The sequence below is a fragment of the Selaginella moellendorffii genome, unplaced genomic scaffold (assembly GCF_000143415.4).
Source record: "Selaginella moellendorffii unplaced genomic scaffold, v1.0 SELMOscaffold_54, whole genome shotgun sequence".
Classification (NCBI taxonomy): Eukaryota; Viridiplantae; Streptophyta; class Lycopodiopsida; order Selaginellales; family Selaginellaceae; genus Selaginella; species Selaginella moellendorffii.
In genome coordinates, this window is record NW_003314315.1 from 792,364 (window position 1) to 818,914 (window position 26,551).

A 26,551-nucleotide genomic window follows, 5' to 3' on the forward strand; every position below is an offset into this window, starting at 1 on the left:
CGGACCTTTCGGCAGGGACTGAGGCAGAACCAAACAAGGTCGAATAGACCAAAGTGGAATCAGTCCCTCAGGTAGTTCCCAAGTACAAACCAAAGCCCCACCGGTCTTCAAGGGGGTGAATGACTATAAGGTGGTGGAGGATTGGTTTTACAATATGGATGACTACTTCTAAGCGTTGCAGTTACTAAGCTCAGAGAAGGTCCCATAGACAAAACCATACTTGGCAGATAATGCCAGATCTTAGTGGAGAACGACTGAGGCTAACAAAGGACTGGTGGCCACTTGGGAAATGATGAAGGTGAGAATCCGTGTGATTTATATTCCTTCGAATGTTACTCTACACCTAAGAAATGAGCTGAGTAAGCTGAAGCAAACTGGAACCATTCAAGAGTATGTGAATGGATTTATGGCAAAGAGGATACTTGTCATGGATATGAGTGATATGGATGCGTTCCATGCCTTTATATCAGGCTTGCAGACCTGGGCTCGCGTCAAGGTGATGCATTGGAACCCGACTAACTATAAAGAGGTGTTGGATGCGGCCATCAAGGTGCATTTTAATGATAACCTACGAAAGGGGAACACAACGGGGTTAGGGTTCATGTTTAGCAAAAGGGCCAAACCAAGGGGAACATATAGCAAAGGGAAATCCAAGAAGGGTTTCTCTAAGAATGAGTCCTCGGGGTTCTGGAAAGGCAAATCTGGTGGCTAGCAAGCAAGTACATAGGGGAGTCAAGCAAAAAGAGACAAACCCATGGATAAGAAGGTTAAGTTTGCTAGTAGTGTGGGAAACAACATATACTACAACTGTGGTGAAGTGGGACACTTTTCGAGGGAATGTCCTTAACCCGAAGAAGGCCAGAGCCAATATGGCCATTAAGTCGTGTGAAATCCAAACTAAGGTATGTGATCCAATCTCTAGCTCAAAGTTACTCATTACAGGAGCAACTTTGGTAGAGAGTCATTCTCAACATTTACTAGCCCTCTGAGGGAAGCTCGGAGGTAGTTTTGTTAAGATTTTTATTGACATGGGTGTTTTAGATAATTTTGTGGCTGCAGATATAGTCTGGCAAGTCGGACTAACGGTGCAATGGCTAGGTGAACTAAGGACGATAGAGTTTGTTCAAGGTAGCCAAAGCATCAATGAGATACTTCGACAAGTGAAAGTTGAAGTAGGGACATGAAAAGTAGACATGGATTTCACCGTGTTGAACATGGTAAGATTTGACGTAATCTTCGGGATGGATTGGTTCAATCAATTCGTAGTAGCCCTGCATGGACAAGGGAGGAACCTTGTGGTACTGGTGAATGCCTGGAGAGAACGATTCAGGGTGGAGGCCTAGGATTTAAAGGTAGGGCAATGTAAGGCCAAAGACTTCTATTTAAACCTAGTGTTCACGAGAGGACAACTCACTAAAGGAACCAAGGCAGCATTTTTATGCTTACTCTTGGTGAAAAGTGACAAAAAGAGGGGAACGGAAGAAGTACCTTTAGTAATTCAGCGGGTGTTGGACCAATTCCAAGATACCATGCTAAAGGAGCTATCAGCGGGATTGCCCCCCACACGACCGATAGAACATAAGTTTGAGCTGGTCGAGGGTGTTAAGGCAGTGGTTCGTCCCCCCTATCGTTTGAACGAAAGAGAACTCGAAGAGCTCAAGCACCAACTAGAAGAGTTGGTGGACAAAGGGTATGTTAGGTTGAGCAAGTCACCGTATGGGGCACTAGTGTTATTTGTGAAAAAGAAAGATGGATTTATGTGCATGTGCATAGACTACTGGTTGCTCAACAAGTATACAAAGAAAAATAAGTACCTTTTGCCAAGGATTGAGAACCTGTTCGATAGGTTGGGAAATGCAAAATACTTCTCGAGGATTGACCTAAGGTCAGGATACTACTAAATCAGGGTAGTAGAGGAAAATGTTGAGAAGACAACTTGTTGAACAAGGTATGGGAGCTTTGAGTTTCTGGTAATGCCCTTTGGGCTATGCAATGCGCTGGCAATACTTTCGGCGCTGATGAACCACATCTTTGTACCCTATCTGGATCACTTTGTGGTCGTCTATATTGATGACATCCTGATCTATAGTGAGACACTAGAGGAGCATGCCGAACACTTGACGAAGGTGTTTGAGAATCTAAGGGAACATAAGCTGTATGCTAAAGAGAGCAAATGTGACTTTGCTCAACAAGAGATAAAGTTTCTAGAGCATGTGGTGGGCAAGGACAGGCTCAAAGTGGACCCTGAGAAGGTCCAAGCGACAGATAAACAGAAAGGGTGAATAGGTAGCTGGAGGATTATTTGCGATGCTATATCTCAGGAGACCAGACTGATTGGGTAAGTCATTTGGGACTTGCAGAAATGTGTTATAACAACTCACCACACTCAAGTATCAGGGTGAGTTCATGGGAAGTTATCAATGGGCGAGCTATTGAAGGTTCTGTGGAACTCGGCGTGGTCGAGTATCATGAAGAGTTACCCGCAGTGGAGGCACGGCGAAAAGACTCAACATTTGGAATCTAGTAAGGGATTCCTTGGAATGGGCTCAACAAAAGCAAACCAAGTACACGAACCAGAAGTGCCGGGATGTAAAATTCTAAGCTGGGGAGAAGGTGTGGCTGAACACCAAGAACCTTAGGCTACCAAGTGGGATCAGCCGGAAGTTGACCCAAAGGTAAAAATGCATATATTCCTGGAGATTAATTGATCTTGTGTTCCTTAAGCAAGTTTGCAGGGCCTTACGAGATTGAGGCACGAATTGGTAAAGTGGCTTACCGTCTTCAACTTCCTCGAGAGATGGGGAAGATGCACCCAATGTTCTATGTGAACTTATTCAAGTTGTACTTTGAGGATCCGCTTTGCAAGGACCAAGTAAGTCCTTTACCTGAGGTTATCCAAGGGGAAGAGGAATACGAAGTCGAGGCCATTCTCAATGCGTGCAAGAGCAAGCGACAAAGACGCAAGATGAGGGAGTTTCATGTGAAGTGGAAAGGATTTCCACACTATGAAGCAACATGGGAACTAAAGGAGAACCTAGTGAACGCGTGAGATCTAGTGGAGGAATTTTTGCAAGGTAAAACTTTATGTACTTATGCAAAGTTCAATTAAAGTATCAATTTGTGAAGTTGAGCAATGGCATATGTTGGGTCCCAAAGGCACATCGAAGGTAAGCTAATTAGCATGGGTTAGCTAGGTCGACTAGGTGTAGGAAACTACGCCCAATTCTCTGCAGAGATATTGAATCCGTAGACGTATTCTACGGAGGTTGGGTTCGAGTCCTAAGCCCCTAATAAAGCAAGGCTGGGATCAAGTCCTAACCCCATACTAGGGCATGGAGAGGTGAGGGGTATAGGGACACCTGTATTCTGTAGTCATGGGCTCTTGGCCGGGGAGGCTAACTTAGGCACACTACTAAGTGGAGGGATGCCCCCGGAGACATGGTCAACAAGTTGTAGGCTTAAAAAGAGATGTTCAATATGGGCATCGAACTTCTTCTATGGGTGGTGGAGTTGTAAGGAACCAATTCCCTAAGGTGTCGTAGGCCAAAAGATCCCCAAAAGCACGACTGAAATGATAAAGAGTTCATCGGATGGGACCGAGTCTGAGATCGAGTCCAAAACCGACTTTGGGACCGAGTTCGAGATAGAGTCCAGGATCGAGTCTGAGTCTGACTCCAAGACCGAGTTCAAGACCGAGTTTGAGACCGAGTTCAATACAGAGTCCGAGATCCAAAATTAGGTCTGAGACCGAGTTCGAGGTCAAGTCCGAGGTCTAATCCAAGATCAGGTCCAAGGTCGAGTCCGAGATTGAGTCCAAGACTGAGTTCGAAGTCGAGTCCAAGATTGAGTCCGAGATCGATTCCGATACCGAGTCCAAGTACTAATATAGGTCGAGGGGTGAAATCCCAAAGCATGTGTCTCCCAGGGGGGGGGGGGGGGTGGTGTTGCAGGGGGTTCCAAAAGTATAGTAAGGATAGAGAGGTCTAGGAACCAATCTTGAAGGAACTCTCCAATGGTGCTTCCAAATTTACTTGGGGCCGAAGGGCCTTGGGTGGGAGTGAGCATGGACTCGGGTGGTGCCAGAGGGGCCACCCAAGGAAGTGCTCAAGAGCAATTTCCATTCCCGAAAGGGAAACCAACTGTAGTGCTCTTGACTCATGTGGAGTGGTGCCCCACTTGAGTACCTTGTGGCTCATTGGTCCTCGCCCTTCCTAGGGGCTTGGGCCTTCACTTTAGGATGGAAGTGGGGGGTTAGAGGTGCCCATACTGGGCCATTAGGCCACGGTGTTTCGCCCCAGCGTCCCGAAGCAAGTGTTGGACCCAAGGATTGGGATTTAGAGGGTCCCATGATCAAGTCTTGTTGTACCAAGGGATGTTAAGAACCTAGAGGCTTGGTGTGCTTGGCTGCTTATGCCTGCGGGGAGTGTAGCAGAACCTTAAGTCCAATTTAACTCGAGAAGGGGATTGGGAGAGATTTGGGAATCCGTGGATGGGTGGTTAATGCTCCGTTGCTCGTGTAGTGAGTAGCTAAAACCAAGTAGGACCAAGTAGGACCAAGTAGGAGCTAGTACAATAGGTAGGAACCTTGGCGAGGGAACTTAGCTAAAGCCAAGGTAGTGTTAGTCGGATAGACGAGGTAAATTTGCAAATTGGAAAGGAAAAATTTGTGGCTTACAGGGGACTATAAAAGGGATATTAGGGAAGGTTGTTCCCCATGTTTGCGAGCATCTTAAGGGTGTTAAGGAGTGGATCTAGGATGATCACTCATGGATGGATGGCCCAGTCTTTGAGAGATAGGACTGGGATGTAGGTGGTGTTGGATGACCAGTATGGCAAAGGTGAATGGGCATAGCCTTAGCATAATAGACTGATATATCAGTGGTACTTTTGGGTGTTGGTCATGGGATTAAATATGTGGAGCACTTGGACCAAGTGCAAAAGTTGAATGGTATGGATGCCATTCTCAGGGCTAGCAAGCCTGAAGTCTAGAATAAGACTTATGGAGGCTGTGAGTGAGATTCCTCCAAGTGGTTAGATGTGTGGTTAAGTGACTAAAGTAAAATGGAAAATTTAGTTGCTTACACAAGCTTGATTATTATGGAGACAATTTTAAAGACAATGTGAAGATTTTGTAAAGTAAATGTCAACCTTTCAATTTATCATTTGATCTTTTTCCTTTACCTTCTACTCTTTTTGAACTTTTTTTTATTTTTCGGCCTAAACCACCTTCTCATATTCTTAGTATTCCTTGCTTGTTAGTAACATTTCCTTCTCCTGACACATTAATCATTTATGACTCTTATGATTCTTATTCTTGGTTTAGTGTTAAATTGAGTGTTTTTTGTCCTTCTTATACTAATTTAGATATTAAATATATGTATAAAGTTGAGAATCTTATTTTTGTTTTATTAGCAAAGTCTTTGATCAGTTTTGGTGTTGAATATTCCTCTGTTCTAAAGGTTAAGTTGTTTTGGTTAGAATTTTAGGTTAAGTGCGTATCCCCATTTATGAATGCTATAGAGAGTCTTTACTTTATTATTGTTACTAAGGAATTTGAGTCTGAGTTAATATGGGGGGAAGATGAGGAGGTAAGTTCTACTTATGGTGTAGCGCATGTGATCATGAGATGAGATTTGGATATATTGTCACCGTAGATTCTTGGAACCTTAAGGGATAAATGGGGATAAAATAGCCACTAAGGGCTCTCTTATCAAGCAATTGCCCCTTTTCCAGTTGGCTTGACAGGAGAGAGATAAAGTGCGTTACATATGGTATTGAAGCAAATGGCACAGGTTCGATTCCCATTGATTAGTGGCTACTTAAAAATATAATATACCCTTGAGCAAGGTATATTCTTACCCCTAAATTTGAAATCATATGTATTGGGCATCCATGCATACGTCCTTCCTCTTGTGTGGAGTATCCACAAACGAAAGTATTCACCGTGGGTGGATGATTAGTTGCCTCACATATGGAATAGTTAGTTTACACAATGGAAGAATTGGTAGATTCAGTATGGAAATGGAAGTGCTGGTTCCCCTTGGCTCAGTAGGGGTTGTTAGTCAATAGTCAATGAGGACATTGACATCTCTCAAGGGGGGGTGAGTGTAGTGCATGTGATCATCCCATTGGTAGATTCAGTGTGGAAATGAAGGTGTTGGTTCCCCTTGGCTTAGTAGGGGTTGTTAGTCAATAGTAGGGGGTGAGTGTAGCGTATGTGATCATGGGATGAGATTTAGATATACTGTCACTGTGAATCCTTGGAACCTTGGGGGATAAATGGGGATAAAATAGCCACTAAGGGCTTTCTCATAAAAAAATTGCCCCTTTTCCAGTTGGCTTAAGGGGAGAGAGATAATATGCACTATATATGGTCATGAGTTTGAGTTAACAATGGTTTTGAAAGATTATTAGTGGGCAAACTTAAGTGAAATGCTGGATTACAATGGTTTTTGAAATCCTTTATTTTAGTTCAAAGTTATAGCTTTAAAGTTGGTTTAAGCATTTAGTAGCTGTATATGAAGTTATAACTAGTTTATTGAGATTCTATAGTTGTTGGATGATGTTTATACTATGGCCTTGGGTTTTGTTTCAGTTATAGTTATTAGCAACTAGATTACTAGTTCTGTGGGAGCTTCAAGTTTTTATAGCAATTTATAATCACTTAACATAAATTCTAAATGTTCCATCTAATTTATTGTCATCACTTTTTCATCTTCTAGAGGGGAGGTGTAAGGTCTATAAATACATACCCTATTTAGGTAATACACTTATTATAGTACTATAGTATATACATCGTCCATTCAAGACTTAATATCATCCATCCATTTTTGTATATAAAGAGGGGTCTAAACCCCAATTAATATACCTAAACACTCACATTTATATATTCTAGGTATATCCTTTAAAGCAAACCAAAAACAAATTGGGCTTACGTAGTTGTTTTAATCATGATTGTTCCTTTTCTTGCTTGAACCTTTGATCTATTTCATGATGGCTTGCTCACTTTGAATTTTAAAATGAAAAATATTTAGTCATTCATAAGCAAGATATAAAGGTCCAATTGTTTTAGGGAGTTGTCTGCAGATTTTTGGGCATTTATAAATTCCCATCAAGTTGCATCCATTGTGTGCCTGTATATATGAACTGATAATAAGCTCATTTTATATTTTTTAAATATATATATAAAATATATATATATATTTTATATCTATATAAAACCATTTTCCATACCTGTAGCATCTACCCATCAAAATGAACTTTAGCTCCATTGGTGTTAGTGTTTGTTTTCGCATTAACAGTGCCAATAACCATGACCAAAAGCATCAGCATTATTAGTGTTGTAACCTTCTTCACCATCTCTTCAACTCTTTTATAACTCTTAGATTCAAAGAGTTCTAGCAAAGTGATTACATTGCTGCTAGTCAAGAATATATTAAGCCAATTAAGAATGAGTGTAATGAATATTCCTAGAACATCCCTAGAATATTTTTGATTTGTTTAATAATTGAGTGGAGCCTCACTCTAACTTGCTTAATGGCCCATTTATGTCTGGATCATTCTTGAAAGCAGTGGCTTAAAACAAATTAACTCCTTTGATCCATCCTCTTTTAAAATCCACTGTGTGTTTTCCTGACTCATATAAGGGATTGGAGCATTAGAACTTTATATGATGATAAAAAGAAACTCCACATATATATTAAAAATATTTGAAATTTTAAACTGTGAACTCTAAATATTTTTAGCTTAACTCACTTGTCAATTATTATTCTATTATAGGTTATTTCTAAATGTAGTCAATAAGTAGAGATTTTGAGCTTGTAAATGCTGGGATTTTAATAAGTAGAGATTTTGAGTTTGTAAATGTTAGGATCTAAATATTTATCAAGGGCAGTGATCAAAATTGGCTACTACAAAACACTGCTCTACCACAAAAATACATAAGTTAAGGGGTATGTGTAATTTAAGTATTTTAGTGAAGATAAAACACTTAAAATTTTATATATAAAATTATGTTAAGTATGTAAATATAAATTTTAAGTGTTCATATAAAATAAAATTTTGTACTAAAATTTAAGTTAAGGCCTTAATATAGAATATAAATAACCAGCTTTAAGTATTAAAAAACCATAAAATCCTAATCAATACAAACCAGATATAGAAAATCGAGCTTAAAGAAAAAACATAAAGCAAACCAAGCTTGCTCCATAGCACAGCTGGAATTTGCTTTGCTGGATTATTTTTCCAAACAGTAGTTACCACGGGTTTTGAAATTAAAAATATTGAGAAAAAGTGCAATTTGCAATTTATTGCAAAATTCCCACTTTATCAAGAACTGCTCGCTCAAGAAAGTCCTGGCATCTGTAAAATTATCATATCATATTGGATTATTAGTATGTCTCCCACACATTTTTATCTAGCAGCAGTACTGTCTCCGACGGTAGTAGCATTTCTTGGGGCACTCTGGTGCATTAGGATGAACTCTGGCCGTTCCCTTCGTCATAGTTGTCACGGTGGGGAGGTCCACTCTTGCAGTGGCAGGGCCAAAGGCAGCGAAGGCCAACACCAGCAGCAGCATCAACTTCATCATCAGGGCAACCTTCTTTGCCATCTCTCCAAGCAACTCCTTCCTGTGTTAAGATCAACTCTTGAAAGAGCACTGCTTTCCTGGCTGCGTTTATATACCTTGTCAAGTTAGTGGGCTTGGAATATTGTTGACAAAATACGCCGCAGACTAGTCATAATATTCCAAACCCACTAAGGTGACGAGGTGTCGTTTAAGAGACGTGCACGATTCTGAACACAGGATTCAAAATCTTGTTTTCTTTCCAAAATGTGAGCGTTCGATTCAGCAATGAAGTCGAAAGATTTTAGAAGAATGTACAATAATCCAGCATCTGGGAATGCTGAGGTAAGATTTGAGAAGAATGTACAATAATTCAACATCAAACTGTCTGGGAATGCTGCGGCATTGTTGTAAAACATGATCAAGGAAATCACACCTTTCTGCGCGCGCGAAATATTTAAAAAAAATTAAAATTCCATTAATACATTTAACGGTTAAGTCCCTCCTTAAACCCTAAACTCTGAAACCTTAGAACAGTTAAGGCTACTCGTAGTCGGCCGACTTATCCAGCGGGGGCGTGAGCATCCCAAACGGGATCCTCCTCGAGTGCTTCCTCCTGCGCGTGATTCCCTGCGGCGCCACCAGCGCCTCCGCCCTGAGGCTCGCCACCGACACCCTCCCCGCCATCATCTCCAAGTAGTGCTCGAAGCACAGCGGGAACGACTTCCAGTCGTAGACGGAGTGGAGCGTCCCCACCCGGACAACCTCCATCCATTCCTCGCCCGACACCTGAATCCTCTTGAGCACCTTGTGGACGCGCATCAGGTACATGTCGATCATCCCGCTGTAGCATCCGATCACCGAGCAACACTTGCCTCGCAGGAACTGCCGGCTCATTCTCGTCAGCACCACGAACAGGAGATTGTCCCCGCACTTGGTATCGTGGCTCACCAGCGGCGGGACCAAAAACTTCTTCCCCATGTTGCGCAGGTCCGACTCGGTGGGGAAGAACGAGGCCAGGTTGCCGTCCAGCCCGACCACCTTGATGTCGTTGGAGAAGGACTTCCGGATGTTCCTGCTCGACGACTTGTGCTTGGCGGCCAGCGAGAAGATGAGCGACCAGCGCAGGTGGTAGTCGACCGTCTTCTTCACAAACGCGAAGTTGTCGCAGCAGCGGTAGTAGTCGAGCCAGCGGTACGCCAGCCCCGAGTACCAGTGCAGGATGGCGATGTCCTCCTGCGCTAGCAGCATCCGGAAGTGCGTCGGCCTCCCACCTTTGGTCACGATCTCTCGCAGCCGCAGCTTGTCCACCAGTTCCATGATCGGCATGATCACCAGCAGCCGCAGCTCGTCCGCCTTCTTCACCTTGATCGGTGGCGGGTTTCCGGTCGATCGGGCCTCCTTCTCCGCTGCCAGCCGCTCCATCTTCTCCTGCTTCTGCTTCAGCCTCGCGTTGACGCCCCCCTCAGCGCTCACCGAGTAGTCGAGCTGGCCCAGGAACTTGTCCACCTCTTCCTGGAACCTGTCGAACGCCGCGATGAGCTCCTTGGGTAGCTGTTCGCGGATCCAGGGGCTCATCAGTATGTGGCCTTTGCGGAACTTCTCGCGGATCATCAGCCTCTCCTCCTCCCTCTCGCTGCTCAGGAATCCCCGGACCATGTCCCCCGCAACGCTCTCGAACATGCGCCGGACCGTCGCGTCGCCCTGGCTGTCCGACAACGCGTTCTTCCTCGCGCGGGTGTATATCTCCACAAGCATCTCAGCGCCCAGCTTCCGAACAACCGCGTCGTAGTGGTGCTTCATCTGCCGCTTCACCATCTCGATCCGGTTCTCCACCGCTCGCATCGACTGGATGCACGTCTGCTTCCGGAACTCGGGCATCTTGGAGGGAGGAACGAACTGGAGCTGGAAGCCAAGGAAGTCACACTGGTTGAGGGTGGCGTCCATCAGCGTCTTCCGGCCCCGCTCCACCTCCGCCACCAGCTTCTCGTTCACGTATACGCACAGCTCGTGCTGGACCGTGAGAGCAATCTCCTTCTGGCCCGACACAGCCAGCAGCACCTCGTCGCCATAGCGGCATGCATACAGCCTGATCTTGCGGTCGGCCGGATCGTCGCTCTCCTCGGCGGGCGTGTTGAGAGCTGACTCTTCAGTGATTCCAATATCAGCATCCGGGACTGAGGCCCTCGCAACTTTCACTTCCTCAGGCTCCTCCGGATTCATGCTTGCCACCCCCTCCGCCACCTCTTGGATCTTCCAGTCAAGCTTGTCCAAGTAGATGTTGAGAAGCATCGGCGAGAGGATGGGCTCCTTGCAGAAGTCCTCCCAGTGGAGGTTCCCCATGTCCATCTGGAAGACGCGGGCACGGAAGAGCTGCCGGAGGAAAGCTATGAGCCTGCTGTCTTCGATGGTTTCCTCAAGGATGGCCACCAGCACGTCGAAGTTCTCGAGCGTGAAGTGCCGCTCCAGCTTCATCTTGATGAACCAGTCGAAGTACTTCCAGCGATACTTGATCAGCCTCATAGCCATATGCCTCCCTCTTCCGGGCCTGGAAGCAAACGAAAGGCTGGAGAACCGCGGCTCGTAAACTTCCTGAAGTGCCATCCGGGTGGCCTCCATGGCGATCTTGGTCTTGAGATTGGGAAGAACCAGCGAGCGAGTGGAGTTCTCCTTGGAGGAGACGAGGACCTCCACGCAGTTGGCCTTGACGTCGAAAGTCCCAATCGCCAAGTCCCTGGACATGTGCTCTATCACCTCCCGGCTAATCCCATCGGCCTCCATTTGCTTGGCCTCGTTTCCCAGGAGAGGCCCCGAGCGCTTCTTGATAGAATTGTAAGCGGCCATTAGATTGCTGGGAGTAGCTACTACATTCCTCATCAACAATCGATACTTACCGTCCACGAAGATCCCGTCCACGCCCTGCCGGAACCTCTCCTGGTCCACGTCCTGGAAGAGGGAATTCACCTCCCTGGCGATGAGCGCTCTGTTGCTCGGCTCCTCCTCCACGGCGGCGGCCGCTGACCAGGCCGATCGATGCGGCGCGGCAGCGGCGCCGACCCAGCAGCGGCGCCATGGCGCTGCCCGCCCCGCGCGTTGCAGCATTGCATTGTCCTAAAGCCCTAAACCCCCCATTTTTAGGGTTCTTCGTATTTTCACTCGCTGACCAAGAGGATCTTGCCCGGGGAAGCCTGCAAATCAAATCCTGGCAGCGTTGGAGCGGAATTTCAACGATCTTGAGGCGCGTACCTTGGCGAGGCTCCCGCGGATGGCATCGTCGTAGCGCTCCAGCGGGAATTTCTCGCCCACGAGCGGCTCCATGATCTTGCCCTCGAGGAGCTTCATCACGGTGGATGCGATCTCCCGGAATTCGTGCATTGATCGCTTGTAGATCCAGCGCTTGAGGTAGAACCCCTTGACGCTGACCTCGCGCAGCAGCAAATCCATGCCCGCGACGGACACCTCCGCCTTGTTCATGGTGCCGTAGACGATGACCGTTCCCCTGTTCTTGACGCTGGCGCAAAGAATCTGGCAGGAAGAATGGAGCGAATCAGTGGATCCGGGTCGACTGGAGAGCTCTTGCCTTTGTGATCTCGCCGCCCAGGCAATCGATGGCGGCGTGCGCGAGCTTGCCATTGGTGATCTTCTTCACCTCCTTGACAACGTTTTCTTCCTTGAAGTTGATCACGTAGTCGGCGCCCAGGCGGAAGAGCTCCTCCTTTTGCTCATTCTTTCTCACCAGACTGATCGTCTGGAAATATGGAAGAAACCGATCGATCGATGAATCGTTCCAAAGAAAAAAGGAGAAGAAAAGGAGACCTTGATGCCCCTGTGGTGTGCGTATTGGATGAACATTCTTCCAAGAACCGAGGAAGCTCCACTCTGGACCACGTAATCGCCGCTGGGAACCTCCAGCTCCTCCGCCAGAGCATACACTGCGCAAAAGAAATCCCTCCCGTGAGGAAGGAGTCCACAAACCCATCCAAGATCTTCCTTGCCTGTGAATGGGTTGACGAAGAACTGGCACGCCACCTCGTTGGAAATGGAGTCGGGCACCGGGATGGCCACATCGGCCGAGCAGAGGAGAAACTCCTGCCATGTCTCGGGATCGCTCCACTCGAGAATCGGGCACACCCGCTGACCCACGCACAGACCCACCACATTCTCCCCGACCTTTTCTCCCAATCCAATCGGGTACCCGCAAAAAAGGAGAGGAAGAACAACGCTATGATCGTCACAAAGGAAGGACACTCCATCGCCAAGTACCACAAGCAACCAATCCTACACAAGAAGAAGAAGACCCAAGAAGTGATCCATCCTCCTCGATCAATCACATCATGTCAATTCCTCTAAGCTTCTCGGAGATCGATTGGGTCCCAGGAAGAAGACCCGAGAAGAGATCCTCCAGGACATAATGCCGATTCCTCCAAGCTTTTCGGAGATCGATTGGGCCCCAGGAAGAAGAAGAAGAAGAAGAAGAAGAAGAAGAAGAAGAAGACCCAAGAAGACATCCTCCTCGATCATTCATGCCAATCACTGCAAGCTTTTCGGATCGCGATTGGGTAGTAGCATCAAACCAAACAACAGGAAGAAGAGGGGAAGAAGAAAGATCGATCAAACAAGCTGGAGCTGAAGATCCAGCTTACCTCGTGGATGATCCCCATGCCCTCGAGGCCTGGCACCGCGGGGAAGGAGATGGGCTTCCAGGTCGGGTAGAAGCCCTGCAAGCACATAATGTCGGATGGATTGACTGGGCGGCACAGGAGCTTCACCACGACCTGGCCACTCCCGGCTCGCGGCGTCGCCACCCATCCAATCCGGCACGCCGCCGCTGGATCTTCCCGGTTATACGACAGGAGCTGGATCGCCCTGTGCATCATCGCCGCCGCCTCCTTGCCCTCGATTGATCAATGCTCTTCTCTTACGATCGAAGATCTAGTTTGCGGGAAGGACGAGCTCCTTTTATAACCCAAAGCTCTCGGATTTGTTACTGTGGCCTCTTTTCCTTGCTCCTCTTTTTGTTTCGCGGGGTATTAGATTATGAGCGCCATGGAAAGACCGTGTGACCTGCGTAATCCGGGAGCGTCAATCCAGCATCTTTGTACTCAGCAGCAAAGGCGTAAAACTTTCCATTCCATGCGTGAATGAGTGAACACGACGCCCTCGCTTTGCTTTAGCCTGGATCCTGTATATCAGCGCCAAACTTTCAGGGGAAAAGCTTAACGACAAGGAGAAAAACGAAAGAACCTTTGGCTCCAAGACCACGTTTCTCACGCTCCATATTAATGGTACCGTCGCTATAGCCACAGTCCTCTCAAACAAGGATATGCTGCCATTCGTCCACGCTCTGGCCATAACTTTGATCGTGGGAGGTTGAATACTGGCAGGGAAAAGCCGACCAAGAAAAACGTGGATGGAATGTGTATACTGACTCATAAACTTTGCAGGACTTTTTGCCATACCAAGGTGTGAGTGAGCACTGCCTTTCAATCGCGATGATTCCAAATTCCATCTCATCCTCACTGATATCCAAAGAATTGCAATCTCGAGCTCCAGGACATAACTTATCTACAAGAGAGTGAAATAATCAGTATACTTGTAGAAAAGAAAGGAAACTTACCTCGAGCGTTTGACTTATCTACCTGAACGTGATGGATGCCTTGGAGACTGTTAAACAACCGAGAGATCCAAAAGTATGTGTAATTTCTCTAGTCAACAACATCAGCTGTTCACGCCAACGAAGCGCGTTTCTCGCGCTTCGCGAATGAGTCAACACGACGCCCTGGCTTTGCTCTAGCATAAATACCTGTATATATAGCAGCAAACTTACATTACTCCGCGAATTACCTTCCACTACCTCGTCTTGTATTAACACTGTCGTGAAGCTAAGTTGCTACGCAGTTCTCCCAAACGCCGATGCTGCTTAGGAAAGGACCACCGTTGCTGCTACCGCTGCTGCCGTAAATCGCCTCCGAGACAACCTTTCGAGCACACTCGTCCCATGCTCTGGCCATGGCTTTGATCGTGAGAGGGTGGGTGTAATTACCGAGCCTCACCGCCCTGGCAAACGAGTCTCTAGCCACCACTGACAGCAAGTGACTAACGAGACCAAGAACAAAGCGTAAAAAACATGAATGAAATGGAAAGAAGGATCCTTACTTGGAGTTTGGATCAAAATTGTCGGACATTAGAAGCGGAGGAGTCTTTGGATAAGTTGGAGGGACGAGTACTCGTAGCGGTGACAAAACGGCCTGCCATTATCCGACAAAGTCAAGCACCACAGAAGTAAATAAGGACTTTTACCATGTGATGTATCGTTTCTGGAATCTCAAGGCCGTTGTACGAAAATGTAAGAACAAGACCTTCCTTGCCTTCGGAGGCTGCTTCCTCAGTCCCATCCTCACTGATATCCACGACGGTGTCGATGAGGTGGTCATTCGTGTCGCGAATTTCTTGCTCCAGGACATAACTTATCTACATGAGAGTACTTATAGCGAGGAAAAGAAGGAAACACTTGCCTCAAGTTTTTGACTCTTCCACCCGGATGTGACGGATGACTCAAGGTCGGCCTCGTCCCCTTTGTGGAGACTGTTCACAACGCTTCCATCCGAGGAGATTAGTGTCAGCGCAATGGAATCGAGCTGACGCTTGACCTTCTTCGCAGCTGCTGGACCTTCCTGCGTTGATGCCAAAGCTCTAGATTGCTGACGACTCTTTGTCAATGCAGCCAAGTCCTCCCCGACAGCTGCTCTGCAACCAGGGCCGGGTGCTGAGGCCGCAAGCTTGTCGGACAAGTTCACGACAGATCTCATTTCCCTCACGCCTGCGCTGAGAGCTTTTGGAGAGATCGTGCTAACCTGGAGTTCGATAAAAAAATTTAAAAAAAAAAAAAAAAAGAGTTTGAGTTATGTAAGAGGAGAAACTAGAACTTACGATCTTAAGAAGCCTCTCCAAAGGATCGAGGCCCTTCTGGCCAAATGGAGTCCCGGGCGCTGGATCCTGCGAGCCAGCGACTTGAGCAGGACTCGGGGAAAACTCCAAGAAAGGTGACGCCGAAATGCCTGGTGTGCCAATCACTGGAGTTGCGGTGGACTGGTTGTAGCCAATCGGCTGGGAGCTCGTTATCGAGGACACAGCGGAAGTAGCCGCTTTATGCTCGGCGTCCTCGATTGGTGGCGAAGCAACCGGAAGCAACGGAGAGGGAGTCATAAACGGTGGTGTCGCCGCTTGCAAAGGCGTGCCAACTTTGACGGTAGTTAAACCTTGAGCATGCTGCTGGTCTATCTGCGGTGACAGTTGCTGGGCCAGTTGAGGCGATGGAGCTTGCAGAATCTGGGGAGATGAAGTCAGCTGAGGCGATCCAACTTTCATCTGATTCAGCTGGTTCTGCTGCTGCTGCTGCACTCGCTTAGTCGCCATCATTCTTCGGATATCCATCTTCGAATCCTCCTGCATTTGTTGCTGCTGGTGTTGTTGCTGCTGCAGAGGAAGGACGAGGTTGGAAGCTTGCTGCAACTTTTGCTGCTGCTGCTGAGCCAGTTGGATTCTCTTCATCTGCTGCTGCTGTAGAAGATCTTGCTTAAACACATGCTGCTGCTGCTGCTGCTGCTGGAGAGGATTTAGACTGTGCATCATGTTGGGCTGAGCAGTATTCTGCCCCGGAATTGTGACAGGCGGATGCTGCACGGACGAAATCTGACCGCCAAGCATTCCTTGCTGCTGGTGCTGCTGCTGCTGAAGTTGCACTTGCTGCTGCTGCTGTTGCTGAGGGAGCTTACGCTTCTTAAAAGTCTCCATAATACTCACAATTTGTTTCTCGAAGGCTTCTAGCTTGTCTAGCCTGAACTCCTTTGGAAGGTTGGTCCTCGAGGCAGATAAATATGGAATCATTCGGCTTAACACGTCCTTGTAATGATTCAGCTTCTGCAGCTGATCTGCGGGCATTGACTGCATATAGAAAAAAAAATTGCTTTTAACAATTTGGGCCGACAAAGTCTTACCTGTTGACTTCGTGCAACAAGCATGTTCCGAAGATCGTTCATGTCAGGTAAATACTTGTCCTTGAGGTTTTGCAGCTGTAACAGAAACGATTATTTCATATTGAATACAAAGTACGCTGATACATACCTTGTTCCACACCGTCTCTTGTTGGTCGATGGTAGCGGACTGAGCTGTCTGACCCGAATCAACTGAAGCTGTGAAAAAAACAATTAAGCCCACTCGCTCTTGAAAATCCATAACAACGCACCTGAGGAAGCTTCGGACACGGCACGTTGTTGCATCATCCCGAGGGGTTGATTTTGCTGCGGCAGTGCTTGTTGCTGCTTCGGCTGAAGCATTTGTTGCTGAAGCATCTGCTGGCCACTGCTCAAGAGCTGCTGCTGGTGCAAAGCTTGAGCACTCGGCTGCTGCTGTTGCTGCTGCATGTACGGTTGTTGCTGCTGTTGCATCAAGCTTGGTTGATGCTGAGACATATTTGACTGAGGCTGAGAAAGTCCAGCTAGCTGTGGCTGTTGTTGTTGTTGCTGCTGTTGCAATGGTGGTAGCTGCTGTTGTTGCTGCTGCTGCTGTTGATGGTGCTGCAACAGGGTCACGGGCGGCTGCTGTTGCGGCTGCTGTTGCTGCTGTTGCGGAAGTAGACTTTGCTGCGAATTAATCCCAGAAGGTTTTAGAACCATACTCGTCGGTTGCTGCTGCTGTTGCAAGCCGGGTTGCTTTTGCTTCATATGCATCCGGTAAAGCATCTGCTGAGAAGCAACATGCGGAGGTTGTGAAGATTGAGGCTGTTGTTGTTGTTGCTGATGCTGTGGTTGTTGTTGAGGCTGTTGTTGCTGCTGTTGTTGTTGTTGCTGCTGCTGCTGCTGTGGCTGCACTTGAGTTTGACGAGCTTGCATCATTCTCATGGCAGCTGAATTCTGGCCGAGACCGGCAAGGCTTGCTTGTTGTCCTTGCAGGTGTGCTGGCAAGGCCGCAATGGGATTCCCTTGCAAAGACTGATGTGGTCTGACTTGACCACTCAGTTGGATGTTGTTGCCAAAACTTTGCGGGACTTGAGCTTGACCTTGAGCTTGTCTCATCTGTAATTGCTGCTGCTGCTGCTGCTGCTGTTGGAGTTGTTGTTGCTGTGGTTGCTGCTGCTGGATTTGCTGCTGCTGTTGCTGGGGCTGCTGCTGCTGTTGCTGGATTTGTTGCTGGAGCTGCTGCTGGATTTGAGGTTGCTGAGGCGGCTGCTGCTGCTGCTGCTGGATTTGCTGGGGCTGCTGCTGCTGCTGGAGCCCTGGCTGCTGAGAACCCATGAGAGACGAAGTCCCAGAAACCATCTGAGAAGCATCCGACGGATTTGACGGGGGAGCGTTGCTGTTGTTCTGGGACGACTTATTCTCTAGCGAGAGCATCTTCATGGATATCCTCCGGAGATAGTCTTGCTGAACAAGGAAAAAAGAAACTTTTCTATCATCGATCCGATCAGAGGAGCGAGGAGAAACTTGCCTGATCCGTCGCCGTCATGTAAATCTTCTCCTCGAAGCGGCATGCGATCTTGAGCAGCTCGTTCATGCCGTCGGGCGGATTGTGTGGCATATGCTTCTGGAGCGTGTCCATTCTGCCGATTACCGGAGACAAGGCCATGAGGATCAATCCAGAGAGCTAGAGGGGAGCGCTTACATTCTCTTGACGATCTTATTCCGCGCATCGGAGCATAGGCCACTACGCCAATCCATTGCCCTCGTCTTCTCAAACCCTAGCTAGCTCGCTCCTCCTATTTGGTAAATCTGTTGAAAACTAATAAAATAATGTGAAATATTCTTTACATCTAAAGCATCCGGTCAAGTATCTAGGGCTTGACAGAGCTATGGCGTTCCAGGGCGCCAGGGTTCCTCTCAATTGGTGGCAGCGCGCGGCCGTCGTGGCGGGATCGGCAGTGGGAGCTGCGCTGAATCCCGCTAGGGCGGATCTCGTCGCTGCTCTGGGCGAGACCACGGGAGGATTTGCGTTCCAGCGAATGCTGGAGCGTATGGAGCGAAGCCCCGAGGGCCAGGTAGCAAGCAAATCTTGTTCTTTCTATCCATCTCCAAGCAATTCCTTTGCTCCAAGCAGAGAATTCTCGCGGAGCGTCCCAGAGTGACATCGTCGGCAATGTCTCGCGCCTGGGATCTTCCACCCAATACCTTTGGCGCCGCCTACGCCCAGTTCATGGGATCCAGGAACTTTAGCCCCGACGATCGCCCTCCAGTTCGATTTCTAGAGTCCGAGCAGCTCGCCTACGTTGCGACACGAGCCCGGGAAGTTCACGACTTTTGGCACGTCCTCTTTGGCCTGCCCACCAGCGTCATGGGAGAGCTCGCCTTGAAAGCTCTCGAGTTCCAGCAGACCACCATGCCGATGTGCTTCCTCTCGGTTGCCGGAGCTTCGTGGCGGCTCAAGCCACACCAGAGGGACGCGCTCTTCCGGGAGTTCATCCCCTGGGCTTTCAAGGCTGGGAACTCCGCCACGGACCTGATGTGCGTTTACTACGAGCAGCACCTGGACGAAGATCTGGAAGACGTTCGCAACAAGTGGGGCATCATTCATGCGCCGGCGCTACGAAAAAAATAGTTTTTCCGAGCCTCCTCAACTCTTCAACTTCGCCCAAGCTCCTGTGAGCCTCTTCTTCTACAGGAGCTTTGGTGCTGGATAAAAGGTTGAGCAGAAACTTGCCTGTGCACGAATGTAGAAGTCATTAGAACCGGATCGCAAAAGCTCAGGTACTTACATTCTCCTGATGGACATTTCCAGTTGTGTCGTTCGGATCAGGTCTCTGAGAAGCCAATGTTCCAGAGGCCTTCCGGTGTCGAGGGAGGAACGAACTTATACCGATGTTCACACCGCGAGTTCCCGTTTCGCCTGGGAGTTCCACACGTTGACGTTGGGAATCTAGTGGGAAAACCACATCGAGCAACCTGAAGCTCGTAGTGATGCGACGGAGACACTGGACTTACAACGATGGTAGAGGTGCGACTGCTTCTGCTAAGTCTCCAGGAAAGGAGTGGACTGCGCCTGTTAAGTCGGTGCGGAAGACAGGTGACGCGTGGAATGCAAGTGCAAAAAGTTCTACCACGCCGGCTTCGATTTCTCAGCTCCATGGCGATCTCTTTGAGGCGTGTCGGCTCTGGTGGTGAAGTCCGAGGATTCTTTTTTGTGGTTGATCTCTTTCCTTTGATCCTAGACACCAATGAATTTGCATTTTCAAGTTATTGTACTTCGAATTTAGCATGTCCCAAGCCCCTATAATTGCATTCCCTCCCTAATCCAGTGTTTTGTAGATGGTCCAAATGTTATTTAAATTAACATGTATGTCATAGGCATTTATTCATTTTTCAGTTAATGCCCATGATAATATTCATTTTTCAGTTTCAATTGAAATTTAGGTAGAAATAATATCACATTGCAACCCTATTGAAGTAAAGCCTTGCAAGAATTAATTTAGCCCAAAAATTATTTCTTTTTGGTCTGATTAGGATTCTTTAGCTTAATGAATATTGTAATGCCTAACACAAACAATTATAGAAATGTAATTTGTGCTTACTTTTATAAAGTATTTTTCTTCTTTTTAAGAAAATATACAAATTGAAAGTGAGATTGAATATAATATTTCATCTGAGCAAGATTGAAGTGCTAATATTGAGCAATCTTGCTTTTCCCCTCTTATTTCTTTTAAGTATACAAAGATTTCAAATCTAAATGGCTTATTTTTCCTTTTCATATCCAAAACCAATTTAAACTTCATAGTCAGAGTTACTCTTAAAAAAACAAAAAATAGTGTATATCCAAATTTTAACATAAAGCGTACATGCAAATTTACATAATATTGAAATCAAAATAGGTATGAAACTTAATGTAATACTTAATATTCTAAGTTAATATCATTATATGTCAGGATAAGATACCAAATTATATTTATATATACTTAATGTTATAATATAATGTGTTTAAGTTCCACACTTTAATTACTCTACATAAAGAGGATTTGAATTCTCTTTTTCTTTGAAAATGGGTGTGAGATAATGTAGTGAATGTTTATATCAAGCTTATTAATGGTAATATGTGCAATTTTTTATTGTGTCAATTTAGTAGAAGGTAAAGTTTTTTATTTATCTTTTTCATTGCTTTAATGGTTTTGTAACAACTATTGCTTTCTTAAAAGGAAAGCATAAAAAGATTATTCTCCATTTTGATCTTATAATCACAGTCCACAATCAATATTTTATTATGATAATGATAGAGAACTACATCAAATCAAGTGCAATATAAAAGTATTATGGGAAACCTTATTCAATCTTGCTCACCACAATACCTTAATAACTTATGATTACACCTTTATTTTTTGATAATATAAACTATATTAAACAATTGTTATAAGTGGGTAAACATGTGATAAAGTGAGAGTAAGGATAAAACCAAGCTAAAAATCCAAGAATTGAATTCGTCCAGTATTAAACTCCTTAACCAGATGGACTTGTTGCTCCTTCTGAGGCCACCAGGATTTGCCAGTGACTCGACTTGAGGTTCAAGCTGGTTCTTCCAAGTTCTTGTGAGTCGAGTAGTAAACAACGTCTCCAGCTTCAAGTCCTTGGGAACCAGATCCAGCGGTCCAATTCCATTCATTGAGACAAAAGTATCCTTGTCTATCAGGGTTCACGCCTGTGAGATCCTGGGGACGACGTACTTTTGGAGCTTCCCATCCGGAGAAGCGAGTATACTTCCAATGTAAACTTCCGGAGAAAGGATCCCTTCCACGAAGACCAGCCTGATGCTCTCTTCTTCTTTGTCTTCCATGCCCTCAAAGATCATCTCCACCTGTCACCAGCGGCAGGATCTCTGAATTCTTGAGAAACTTCACGTTTGTGAACCTGTGGGCTTCGTCTTTGCTGCTAGGCCACTTACACGTAACCGCGACCTCGGCCGATCCATCCCGCAAGGCTTTCGAGACGAGATTGGTCCTCCTCTCCTCCCCAGCACCCTTGCTCGCGCTGTCCTCCAGCTTCTCTGCGAGCTCTAGAAGAGCCTGCTCTCCGAGGAGCAGTAATCCGGGCTCTCGATCTGCTCTGCCATGGGCGCCTTCCTGGACCGGAAGGTTAGGTGCTGAGGGAAGGCAAGTTCATCTGAAATCCAAAGGGAATTCTGTTTGAGAATATTCTCCGTGACGAACCCCGGTTCTGCCTCGTCCTGGAAGCTATTAACCTGCTTCTAGATGCGTCGTCTCTCGTAGATCTAGCGCTCACTCAGGCGAGCTCTCTTACAGGATGTGGATCGCGAGGGCCAATGATCAAGAAATGCTTGCCAAGCGGAAGAACGCTGTGTCGGTGGCGCCAAGCAGGCCTCAACGGGCCGTCCCCAAGGAAGCGATTGCTCCTTCCAAGGCAGAGCGCGACGAGGTTAGAAATTCTAGTCCCGTTTTCTTTTCCTCACATCACGTATGGACTGGAAAGATGGCGGCGAAGGATCTCCAGAAGAAGAGCATGAAGCTCGACGAGTTCCCGGAGGTGTCGGGCTAGTTGGCGTCTCAAGGGATTAAAGCGTGCTCAAGAGCGTGCAGCACGAGAAGGAGCGAATCTTCCAGATCTTAAGTGTTTTCTCTTCCATTTTCCTCTTTACTCCTCGTGGCTTACGAATCGAGGGGATACAGTGACCGATGGGGATCGTCTGATGCAAAGTAACAAGCGAACGGCACATTCCAACGCACATCTCCATGCTATTCGTGACAGAAAACGTAAGTACGAGCAGGAACAGGAGGCCGGACGCTCAGAGGATGAGCCTGCGAAACAAGATTCTCTGTCTGCGAGGGAAGGTTCTCGGTCTCCGAGGGAAGGTTCTCGGATGAGAGCTGTGAGGTTCTCGGTCCTCTGTGGCAATGGGATTCCCTTGCCAAGACTGATGTGGTCTGACGCGACCACTCAGTTGGTCTTGAGCTTGAGCTTGTCTCATGTGTAATTGCTGCTGCTGCTGCTGCTGCTGCTGAAGTTGTTGTTGCTGTGGTTGCTGCTGCTGGATGTGCTGCTGCTGGATTTGCTGGGGCTGCTGCTGGAGCCCTGGCTGCTGAGGACCCATGAGAGACGAAGTCCCAGAAACCATCTGAGACGCATCCGACGGATTTGGCGGGGGAGCGTTGCTGTTGTTCTGGGACGACTTATACTCTAGCGAGAGCATCTTCACGGATATCCTCCGGATATAGTCTTGCTGAACAAGGAAAAAGAAACTTTTCTATCAGGGGAGCGAGGAGAAACTTGCCTGATCCGTCGCCGTCATGTAAACCCTCTCCTCGAAGCGGCATGCGATCTCGAGCAGCTCGTTCATGCCGTCGGGCAGATTGTGTGGCATATGCTTCTGGAGCGTGTCCATTCTGCCCATTACCAGAGACAAGGCCATTAGGATCAATCCAGAGAGCTAGAGGAGAGCTCTTACATTCTCTCGACGATCTTATTCCGCGCATCGGAGCATAGGCCACTACGCCAATCCATTGCCCTCGTCTTCTAAAACCCTGGCTAGCGCTCCTCCTATTTGAATAAAATAATGGGAAGTCAACGCCCACCAGTGCAGATCTGGAAGACTTTCGCAGCACGTTCCTGCGCCAGCGCTACGAAAAAAATAGTTTTTCAGAGCCTGCGCAACTCATCAACTTCTCTTGAGCTTTGGTATAATAGCCGAAGAAACTTGCCTGTGCACGAGTGGAAAATCCATTAGAACCGGATTCTCCTGCTCGGATCAGGGCCAATGTTCCAGAAGCCTTCTGGTGTCGAGAGAGGAACGTACTTATACCAATGCCTTGACACCTGATTGTGATGCTCACACCGCGAGTTCTTGTTTCGCCTGGGAGTGAAGAAACAGTCCATTTCGTGCCAGATACGTTAGGAATCTTTGAGCAACTAGGCAGAGCTGAAGATTGTAGTGATGTGATGGAAACACTAAAATCTCCAAGGAGAGACTAGACTTCTAAGAAAGGAGTGGACTGTGCTTGTTAAGTTAGTGTGGAAGATGGTTGAGATGACTTTTTGAATTTTGGCATATCTCAATTACATTTGATTTTTCATTTTGCATATTGATACTTCTAATATCAGTTTACTGAACATTACAATTAGTAAAGGTAAATTATTTCATAAAAAAAGAGTGTTTAACAGTAATTTAGGGTTTTGAGAAGCTTCATAAATATTTGCATGGATCTCAGACATTATTAAAAGGTGATTATGCTATGGTTACTTTATTATTAAAGTAAAATAACTTACTACTCAGTGGGCTCTAAAACTTTAAATATATAATTTCAAGGTTATTCATCACTTATGGAGTATTATGGTTGATGTTGACATTCTTTCTTAAACTTCTCTCCTTTTTTCACTCTTTTGTTATATTCTTAGTAAGCTTATTATTCAACATCTGTGGATTTTCTAGATGAGAATTTCATGCCGTCAATAATTGCTATACTTGACTAAGTGTTTACAAAATGTGGAGTAAGATTTAAAAGTTCGTGAGGCTCAAAAGGTTAAACAATGGATCCAAAGGTTTTACAATGGGTTTAATAATTTTGCATCACTTACTAATAACTTGTTATTTTAACATTTACAATCTCAATATCACCTTGAGGACAACATTCTTTATTTTGTGGGGATGGATCCTAATGATCATTTACGACTAGTGGTGCCTTCAATATTTATTTCACTCTTTCTTCACACTTACTATTATACTCCTATTCTAGGTAGGCATACAAAACATTGTTGTATAACTAAAAAGTTCTACACATCTTTCTATTAGCCTAAGATGTGATGTGATGTTATTTTATATATATATAATTGCATTTGGTGCTAAGCTCATAAGACTCCCCCTTCTATTGTAGAAGGACAATTAAAGTTAATTCTAGTTTCTCGTTTGTTTACATTTGATTTAATAGGGCTTTTTCTATAGTTTATTACTGGCAATAAGTATGTCATTATTATTTATAATTATTTGACTCAATGGGTGGAAGTTAATGCTTTTGCTAATGTGTCTACAGCTACTATTAGATACTTCCTCCTCAATTGTATAATGTTCTAGCATTCTTATCCGAAGCAAATTCTCTCGAATAATAGTTCCGCATTTATGGTTAGGGCATTTCACATTTTAACATCTCAATTGAGGAAATGCCATACTTTCACAAGTGTTTATCATCTATAAATAGATGGTTTAGTGAAACAGCTCATTCGGACCTTCAAAAGGATGATTACAAAGTATATGAACTTTCAATATTCAGATTAGGATGGTTATTTGTCATTTTTTTTTTATATATTTTCACAAGGGTATAAAGTTTTATTAGTGCTTCACCATATAAAATTCTATATGACCATGATTCAATATTACTAACGGAGTTGAGTTTATCTTCACAATTGCCACAAACTACTGATGCTAGGTCTTGATATTAGCATTTGACAAGTATTCTTCCATTAGTTCAAGTGGAGTTTAATAAACACTTAATCTGTATAAATAGGACAACAACAATGTTACAACTCCTATCATCATCTATATTCAAAGTACAAAATAGATGATTTAGTCTTAGTTTATTTTTCCAATCTTATAATATGTGATTTGTTTAAAAGGTTTCTTGCTCAATGGAAGGGACTATATCAGATATTGCAGCAACTTGGACCACAAATGTGTAAAGTTTAGCATGATATTCAACAAATACATCCTCCAAATATTATGCATGTGAAGCAATTAAAAAGCTTTATACAAAGGGATCAAACTAACACCACCTATAGATCTAATCATGCCTCCTCCTGATGTTCTTCTAAATCTTGACCTATCAACTAGAGAACCCTAATAACCTTCCATCCTTCTGAAAGGAGGGGATGATATAAAATCCAAGTGCATAATTACGATACCATATATTAATATTAGTGTAGTGGGATTTTAATAACCATTAAAGTGGTTTCAATTTGAACCACTTACTCTTGTATATAAGCTATGGTTTTAGGATTAATCAAATATACGTAACCTCTTGAATTTGGACTTCTAAAGATGTCACTCAACCTAATACCTAAAAACGCTTAACTCTAAATATCTTAAAATTCTTAACCAATTGGAAAAAAAAGTGCACTATTGTTCATGAGTTCTTTCCCTTTATATTTAGACCCCTACAAACTATCTCTTAAGTTGTTCTCTTTGGTGATTTACAACATGCAAATGTTAATCTAATAATGTCTACGACAATATTTAAGTAACATTTAGACCACGAGTTACATGGGACTAGGTTATAAGGGCTTGGGACATGTTAAATTTGAAGTACAATAACTTGAAATTGCAAATCCATCAACTTAGGTGGGGCATGCAATTATAGGGGCTTGAGACATGCTAAATTCAGAGTACAATAACTTGAAAATACAATTTCACTAACAAACAACAACAAGATTGTAGTGCACATGGTTTTTACCCTTTATCCTATGATGATTTACCATAGGATAACCACAAAGCAGAACATAAACCCTCTTTGTGCCACGTGACAGATGCCATGTGTCATATGCCACATGTCCAAAGGACAGTGGTGTGGAACCCAAGTTTCAGGGTCTTGGGCCACTGAACAAAAAAACAGTGCCAAACTCCCAAGCATGGAGCCAAGGAGTGACGGAACTGAACCACGGAGCAACTCCCGAGCATGTAGCCTAAGGAGCGAAGAGATAGGAGCTCGGAGCGACTTGGAACAGTCCCAGAACAACCAATATCTCAATGCCAAGACCAACACGCAAAACAAAGCCAAACGGAGTCTGGCGCTATTTCAGCATACCAGTGGCCTAACATGAGGACATGGGTGTAAGGAACTGACTCCCCGAGATGTCGTAAGGCTAAAGGATCCCCAAAAGCTTGACCGAAATGACAAAGAGTTCATTGGATGGGACCAAGTCGAGGATCGAGTCCAAGACCGACTCTAGGACTGAGTTCGAGGTAGAGTCCGGAATCGAGTCCGAGACCGACTCGGGGACCGAGTTCGAG

The 26,551-nt window shown here is 45.6% G+C and overlaps 5 protein-coding genes across 7 annotated transcripts in view; 1 reads left to right on the plus strand and 4 right to left on the minus strand.

The window, feature by feature from the left end:
- Positions 1 to 9,020: 9,020 nt before the first annotated feature.
- On the minus strand, positions 9,021 to 11,928 carry LOC112350828 (nuclear intron maturase 3, mitochondrial-like). The gene is made up of 2 exons (XM_024687749.1): positions 11,813 to 11,928; positions 9,021 to 11,754 (listed from the first exon to the last, which is right to left on the minus strand). Exon 2 carries the CDS (start codon positions 11,666 to 11,668, stop codon positions 9,110 to 9,112), a length of 2,559 nt encoding a protein of 852 aa, XP_024543517.1. The 5' UTR covers positions 11,669 to 11,754; positions 11,813 to 11,928; the 3' UTR covers positions 9,021 to 9,109.
- Positions 11,929 to 14,247: 2,319 nt separating this feature from the next.
- LOC9661288 (mediator of RNA polymerase II transcription subunit 15a) lies at positions 14,248 to 18,315 on the minus strand. 2 transcript variants are annotated; one of them, XM_024687747.1, is made up of 10 exons: positions 18,227 to 18,315; positions 18,053 to 18,164; positions 16,812 to 17,988; positions 16,691 to 16,752; positions 16,564 to 16,638; positions 15,497 to 16,510; positions 15,082 to 15,420; positions 14,867 to 15,037; positions 14,723 to 14,814; positions 14,248 to 14,662 (listed from the first exon to the last, which is right to left on the minus strand). In XM_024687747.1, the coding sequence occupies exons 1-10, from the start codon at positions 18,280 to 18,282 to the stop codon at positions 14,449 to 14,451; spliced, it is 3,312 nt and encodes a 1,103-aa protein (XP_024543515.1). In that variant the 5' UTR covers positions 18,283 to 18,315; the 3' UTR covers positions 14,248 to 14,448. The 2 variants fall into 2 exon arrangements, with proteins under 2 accessions (XP_024543515.1, XP_024543514.1); XM_024687746.1 differs by having other exon boundaries at positions 16,691 to 16,758.
- An 86-nt stretch (positions 18,316 to 18,401) lies between these two features.
- On the plus strand, positions 18,402 to 19,323 carry LOC9661676 (ubiquinone biosynthesis protein COQ4 homolog, mitochondrial). The gene is made up of 2 exons (XM_002982492.2): positions 18,402 to 18,599; positions 18,659 to 19,323. The coding sequence occupies exons 1-2, from the start codon at positions 18,414 to 18,416 to the stop codon at positions 19,154 to 19,156; spliced, it is 684 nt and encodes a 227-aa protein (XP_002982538.1). The 5' UTR covers positions 18,402 to 18,413; the 3' UTR covers positions 19,157 to 19,323.
- Positions 19,034 to 26,551, minus strand: part of LOC112350829 (protein gamma response 1-like) — a 19,771-nt gene continuing 12,253 nt past the window's right edge. Inside the window, exon 3 of one of the 2 annotated variants that reach the window (XR_002993892.1) lies at positions 19,034 to 19,084. The gene's annotated coding sequence lies outside the window, so the exon portion shown is untranslated. Of the gene's footprint in view, positions 19,085 to 23,227; positions 23,256 to 26,551 lie in introns of those variants that run through there. The other variant, XM_024687751.1, reaches the window with a different exon arrangement.
- LOC9661289 (myb-like protein P) lies at positions 22,279 to 23,091 on the minus strand. The gene is made up of 3 exons (XM_024687752.1): positions 23,003 to 23,091; positions 22,829 to 22,940; positions 22,279 to 22,777 (listed from the first exon to the last, which is right to left on the minus strand). Exons 1-3 carry the CDS (start codon positions 23,056 to 23,058, stop codon positions 22,343 to 22,345), a joined length of 603 nt encoding a protein of 200 aa, XP_024543520.1. The 5' UTR covers positions 23,059 to 23,091; the 3' UTR covers positions 22,279 to 22,342.

Coding starts and splice junctions, on each gene's coding strand:
- LOC9661676 (XM_002982492.2), top strand. CDS start 18,414: ATGGCGTTCCAGGGCGCCAGGGTTCCTCTCAATTGGTGGCAGCGCGCG. Junction 18,600..18,658: donor AGCGAAGCCCCGAGGGCCAG/GTAGCAAGCAAA, acceptor TGCTCCAAGCAG/AGAATTCTCGCGGAGCGTCC.
- LOC9661289 (XM_024687752.1), bottom strand. CDS start 23,058: ATGGATTGGCGTAGTGGCCTATGCTCCGATGCGCGGAATAAGATCGTC. Junction 22,941..23,002: donor AATAAGATCGTCGAGAGAAT/GTAAGAGCTCTC, acceptor GGTAATGGGCAG/AATGGACACGCTCCAGAAGC. Junction 22,778..22,828: donor ACATGACGGCGACGGATCAG/GCAAGTTTCTCC, acceptor TTCCTTGTTCAG/CAAGACTATATCCGGAGGAT.
- LOC112350828 (XM_024687749.1), bottom strand. CDS start 11,668: ATGCTGCAACGCGCGGGGCGGGCAGCGCCATGGCGCCGCTGCTGGGTC.
- LOC9661288 (XM_024687746.1), bottom strand. CDS start 18,282: ATGGATTGGCGTAGTGGCCTATGCTCCGATGCGCGGAATAAGATCGTC. Junction 16,759..16,811: donor CGTGTCCGAAGCTTCCTCAG/GTGCGTTGTTAT, acceptor TTTTTTTCACAG/CTTCAGTTGATTCGGGTCAG. Junction 14,815..14,866: donor CAGAAACGATACATCACATG/GTAAAAGTCCTT, acceptor GGATAATGGCAG/GCCGTTTTGTCACCGCTACG.